General features: G+C 37.7%; 1 protein-coding gene across 1 annotated transcript in view; it reads left to right on the top strand.

Annotated features, from left to right (window-relative positions):
* The first annotated feature begins 2,205 nt into the window (after nt 1–2,205).
* LOC108575077 (lachesin-like) overlaps nt 2,206–6,474 on the top strand; it is a 47,934-nt gene continuing 43,665 nt past the window's right edge. Inside the window, 2 exon segments of the mRNA XM_017937786.1 lie at nt 2,206–2,305; nt 5,774–5,886. Coding sequence (XP_017793275.1) covers nt 2,206–2,305; nt 5,774–5,886 — 213 coding nt within the window.

Below are 6,474 nucleotides of genomic sequence, written 5' to 3'. Positions count from 1 at the left end.
TCCCAGCAGAGTGCAGCAAGAATGCCTGGCCGTGAAATTTATATTTGACCGATGCTAATGAAGCGCGGCTTATCAACAAGTCGCATCGCTAAGTGGCTTCCCGCGTAAAACCGCGAGTCTCCCGCGTAAAACTAGTTTGTCCTGGAAACTTCGCGATTATTTGATTGTCGACGAGGATAGAGAGTCGTTCCTCTCACTTCCTCTCGCGCAATGGAAATTTTTGTCGCTGTTTTCGTTGATGGTTGTTACAAGATAATATGTTATAGTAGATTTAGAAGAACACAAAAAAGCCCATACAAAAAGCAGAAAAAATTGAAAAAGTGGCATTTCCTGTGGTGGTTAAAGCGGCTGGCCAGTGGCGCTAACAGATCGAACAGAGTGTTCGAATCCCGATGCGACGCTGAAATCGTCTTTTTCTGGAGGACTTGGAAGAGTTCTCCTCCCCAACAATATGTAGATATGTGTGTAGCATAAAGTGAAACTGAACAAAAAGATGGCGCAAAGAGCTTGTGAAAGAGGGGTCCAGTTTAGTGGACAAAAAATATTGAAGACTGTTGAAAAGGTAACTGAAAATTAAACAATAACGGCATCGAGTACAATTAGGCAAAACCAATGTGTTGGAACAGACTTTCTCGACACTTAATCAAAGTAGCCGTAGTCGTATACGAGAAGTCATACAGGAAGGTGTAAACTTAGTTTAAGTGTAATAACTTTATATTATAATTAAAGTATAGTTATAGAAAATACCCTGCGCATAATTAACCTTAACAGGGACTTTGCACGTATTATGACGACCGTAGTCTTAGGAAAATCTCATTGTAAATAATTACAGGAGGCTTTTGGCACATTTTCTGAGACATTGTTTAATGAAAATATACAAATTTGAATTTTTACGAGCAGATGTCTTATTGAAATTATTGCTATTTCTCTGTTTTACGTAGCAGTCTCTATCACCTGAAATCGCATAAAAAATAATTCCATATTAGAAACAAATGACAATAAAGAAATGGTTGTGACATTTGCATAGATCCGTATCATTGAGACTTCCGTTGACGATTAAAGTTAACATAATTAAGTACTTTTTCTTTGTATTATATGTATATTCTACTTTTAACATGACTTTCTCCAATTTTCTTATCGTGAACGTAATATTGACTTATGCAATTTAAAGAAAAATCAAAGTAATAAGTTTGTAAAACTTTGCAAACTTTTAACATGACTTTCTCCAATTTTGTTATCGTGAACGTAATATTGACTTATGCAATTTAAAGAAAAATCAAAGTAATAAGTTTGTAAAACTTTGCAAACAATGGAAATCACAAGATTATCTAGAATAGATGTTTTGCACCAAATTTGAATACGTATTAGTTTTATGCAACTTTCAAAATACAACTGATACATGGCGAGTGTTTTTAAAAGAGGCTACAAGACGTACTATAGAGTAGAGTTGTTTAAAAAATGTTTAAGCAACATGGATTAAAGAATTAATCCTGTCGAAGTTAGAAGTAATTTGTAATGCCACGAGTACAAGTAATTTACCTTCGTTTATTCTGTACAAAGCGAAAATAATGAATTATTATATTTCATCGTATTCTTACTGCAATGCCACCTCTAAACCATATATTTTATAGGTATAAAAATAACTTCAAATTTTTGTAATATTATTCTGCCGATTCGAATTTACTAAGCACTCTTCATGTTCTTTCCTAAGCTCTGTGACGGACTGAGCGCGAGTATTTCAATGTTCTTGATTCCGTGGATTCAACACTCTTTAGAGGCTTACTGGTGTGAGTTTTATACCGTCGCACAAGTACACCGTTTAGGTAAGGGATTTAATATGCCAAAAGACAGGATTTACAAGAGACAGAGTTTTAATCCTTTGCAATCGAGTGGCGACTGAGAAGTGACATTAAATAATTATCACTTGGTAAATAATTGATGGAAACCCTCTTAGAGCTGATATTTCCCTTACATAGTAAATCTATGAGCCTCCATAAATGGTTCGTCATATACATATACCAGGGTGGATTGAAAAGTTCACGGCCTAGGTATGAAGGATTGCAGCTAAGTGCTTGTAATTTTTACCGAATAATATGTAATTAATTGTGCACTAATGTATATCTCTGTCGTCATTTTTCTGCCTTTTAGAGCTAGTGAAGTAGAGGTATCTGCAGTAGATGGAGTAGAGATGGACAAAATTAGAAAATGAACAGCGATCCAATACCTGAAGATAAAGGACCTCACTTCGAAGATCATTCAAGGACCTTGCAAAAATTATTCGAAATTCTTGCGAAAATCATTGAAGGTACTTGCGGTAATGTCCTTTGTCATCAGATACTGGATCATTCCTCGCTTCTATTCGTCTCTTCTCCGTCGCTGTAAACACCCCTACTTCACCAGCTGTAAAAGAGAGCCACGGAACTTCGTACGTCGGTACACATATTGCAAGCACCTAGCAGCAGTTCTTCCCACTTAGGCCGCGAACTTTTCAATCCGCCCTCGTATATTAGAGTTCTGAGCAATGACATAGTTTAGAAGAATCAACATCAAGAATAGGGGAAAAGGGGGTAATGGTGGTTAATTAATCTAAAATTGAAATGAAACTAAAATAGGGGGTGAAATATTTATGAAAAATTACATTTTACAAACTTAAACTATCAAACTATTTGTAGAATGCGAAAATAATTAGTTACATATTGTTTTACTTAATAAAATTAACAAGTAAAGAAAAGATGTTTTTGATTATTATATTTATTAATTACATTAAATATTGAAAGAAAATAGTATAGTTTACTTCCACGTTAATTTAAACAAAATTTCAAAGGAGATATGCAATCTTCCCTGCAGCAAAAAGACCTTCTAGTGCAAAGGGTTAATATTGAATCGAGGTTTACTGGTTGTACAGAGATTGAACCTAAAATGGTAATTGGTTTCCTATATATAGGGTGGTCCACGCAACTTGCACACCTCGAATAACTTTTAAAGTATGACTTAGAGTTTGCACGTATTTTAATATGTTAAAAGAAAAATGCTTTATTTTTGAAGAGTGGTGCTTTTCCGTGGTGTGTGTTTGACATACTTTTCTTGATCTGTTTGTGTGCCGCGTTGGTGCGCTTATTTATAAAAAAAGTGTATGTGTATAGAGTGGTGGTCTCCGCCAATGGGAACGGGTCTACCCCCTTGGGCGGTCCTCCCTGGCCCGCGAGCATGCCGCCCACCCTGGAATTTCCAAGTTGGCAGGGTGGTGGTATGTCGCGATGGCGGGGGAGTGAGGCCCAAGGGTAGCCCGCTCGTAACGGGATTTTGGGCGATCAGAGTGACGCGAAAGGTTTTATGACACGTCAATGTCTATTGAATGTTCACGAGTGGGAACCGGGAAGGTATGTGGCCCGCAGAAAATTTATTTTTCTGCAGCCATAAAACGCTTCCTGGGCTTCGTGGCCAATTTGAAAGAAAAATTAACACGAAGAAAAAAAGGGGCGCATTCAAAAATAGCGTAAACAGGCGTCCATGTCATAAACCCAATCCCTAACAATATCGAAGAATGTTGAATACTGAGTAAAAAAGTATTGACCTGTATTAGCCCTAAACCTAATAATTAACATACGCGTAACAGACATCGCTCGGGTACCGATAGACCTTTAGGCGAATGTTCCGTTCCGGAGCGCAAAGCACATTTTCAAGAAAAGAAGCGAAATTAGCCGTTAATTATTTGGTTTAGGGCTAATAAGTATCGATATTTTTATACTCAGAATACAACATTCTTCGATACATTGGCATAAAAAATATAACATTCCATTTAAAATAATGAAATTGACCTTGAAATCTTCGAAATGCCTCGATCTATGAAAAAAAGGTACATACACTACATAATGTACCCCTCCAAACCATGCAACTCTTGTATAAAACATTTTTTCATACAACGCATACTTTAGAATTTATTCGAGGTGTGCAAGTTGAGTGGACCACCCTGTATAACTTAGGATCTAAAAATGGAGTTGGTGATTAATTACAAGGGTATGTCAGAAAGTGCTCTGACTCAAAGTAGGGAGGGCGTAAAATTAATTGAACGTGTCTACGTTTTTACAATAGTATATGTAACACAAGAATTATATCCGCGTTATCTGAGCGTCGTTCGCAAAAAGTGTACTTCAAGGGTCCCGTGAAGAGTGAGGACGCGTCCTGCCGATCCCTGTCCACCCCTACGCGAACAGGCCCAGGGAAAAACCCAAAGGGGCGAGTCGCCCCCACCGAGCGCGCTTTAAGATGCTCGCTTCACCGTCTTCGGGACGGATTTTCTCACAATTACAATCCCGACTAGAATTTCAGTTAGGCATGCCTAAAGACAAATGTGGACCTAATGCGGAAACGATTAGGCATACCTAAATGCTACAAGCCTAATCGTTACCGCATTAGGTCCTAATTCGGAAGGAATGATGCATGCCTAAGTTGGGCATTCCTAATAGTTGCCATTCGTGGCCCAAATGGCGGTGGCCGAGCGCACGCCTAAGTTAGGCATTCCTAACAGTTGCCATACGTGGCCGAAATAGGGATGGCCGAGCGCACGCTTAGGTTGAGCGTTCCTAACAGTTGTCACACGTGGCTGAAATGGGGATGGCCGAGCGCACGCCTAAGTTAGGCATTCCTAATAGTTGCCATACGTGGCCGAAATAGGGATGGCCGAGCGCACGCCTAAATTAGGTAGAGTGGGGCTCTCAAGCTTACATATAGGAATATTTACAGACATCTCAGTGTCAGACGTACGCTTGCGTAAGAGCTTTCAACAAGATAAAAGTTTTTACAATTGAATCCATACAGTGTCTTGATGAAGTATTCCTCGTGAGATTTCATTAATGTCTTCCAATGACAGCCTAATAAAGCTATTCTAATATGGGTCTAATACGGTTGGCCTCATTAGATAGTCTAAGTGGTCCTAACGCGGCTTTCCCAATTAGGCGTTCGTGAATATTCCGCGTTACATACCGCATGCGGGCCTAACAGGCAAATTAGGCTAGCCTAATGCGGACCTAATATCTGCTTAACTGAAATTTCTAGTCGGGATGGTTTAGGCTGGTTTGTTCGCGTGAGCGTACGTGGGAAAGTTGAGGAAAACAAGGGACGAGTGTTCGGATCAGCAATACGTGAAAACTAGTAAAAAACAAGGCGACTAAGGCTTGAGGTTAGGGTTGGCTATCACAGCTCACACTGTACTGTAGGATATGAGATAAGGATGTTTGGGCCGAGTGATAGTAGGAATGAGTGAGGTGTAAATAAAGAGTGTTTGGTCCGTGTGACAATCGGATCGAGAGAGGTGTGAATAAAGAGTGTTTGAACCGAGTGACAGTTTTTCTGAATGAGAATACATGCAAAAATCGACGCGTGGCAAGAGTGTGTGAATGCGTGTACGAATCTGCGACTGAGCGTGACCGTGTGTACGTGAGTATGAAAGCCAAAAGCGAAGTGAAAATGGTAACGTTGTAAGAGCGAATAGCCAAGAGGAAAGGTGTCTAATGTAAGTTAGAAAATAAAAGTATATTTCTACCAAAATCAAAAGTACCACTTAAATAATATCCATATAATACACTACCTCGTACGTTCAGAAGTCTTCTTTAAAAACACCATGTGTAGACAGCAGTACACGATAAAAAATTAAAAAGTCATGATCTACGTAACTACACAAAATTTTATTTTCCAGCTTGTCTTACGCAAGTAAAACAGCAGTGAATAATGAAAGTATAAAAAATTAATTAAAAATTTTCGTTTGTTATTCCAGATTCAAACACTGCCACGGGACCTGTATTCATCGCTCCAGTTGGAAACCAAACAGCCGCGATTGGCCGTGAAGTTGTTTTTTCATGCAGTGTCCGCAACATTGGCAAGTATAAGGTAAAGATCGTTCTTATTTTGCAAATAGGAAATGAAAAAAACCAAACCGAATATAATGAATAATATTCTCATGAACTTATTATAATCACCCAATAATGGGAACGAGACTCGAATGAATTCACGAATTTCCGTACTTATGACAGTGAGAAAATTTATTTAACATCATTAATTCCATCCATATTCGTGGTATAGAAAAATTGCTATTTCACCCATTTTACTCAGTAAAACAAAAATGTAGAGAATAATTTTGCTAAAGAAAACGTATTTAACAGTTTATACCAAAGAAAAGTTAAAAATATCAAGTAAGAATAATGTACTTACATTAGAAACGAATATAATTCAAACCTATTACTACAAAGATAATGTGTGCTATTTGATTTGCAGCTTAAAGCACTAAAATTACAATTTCTAGCTTAAAGTAATAAAATTAAATTTTCAAGGACCTTTTTAAGAGAACTAATTTACCGTAAAATGAATTTTTCCAAAGTAGTAACAGATTTTGTTACGAGAACAATTTATACTCTTCCAATTCTCTATTTCTTCAGTTTAATTAATTGATATAAATTACATTTTATTACAATTGCTTTA

This window comes from Habropoda laboriosa, unplaced genomic scaffold, assembly GCF_001263275.1.
Source record: "Habropoda laboriosa isolate 0110345459 unplaced genomic scaffold, ASM126327v1 scaffold48, whole genome shotgun sequence".
Lineage (NCBI taxonomy): Eukaryota > Metazoa > Arthropoda > Insecta > Hymenoptera > Apidae > Habropoda > Habropoda laboriosa.
Note: the sequence above shows the minus strand (reverse complement) of the source record. Positions and strands in the feature narration are given on the sequence as shown.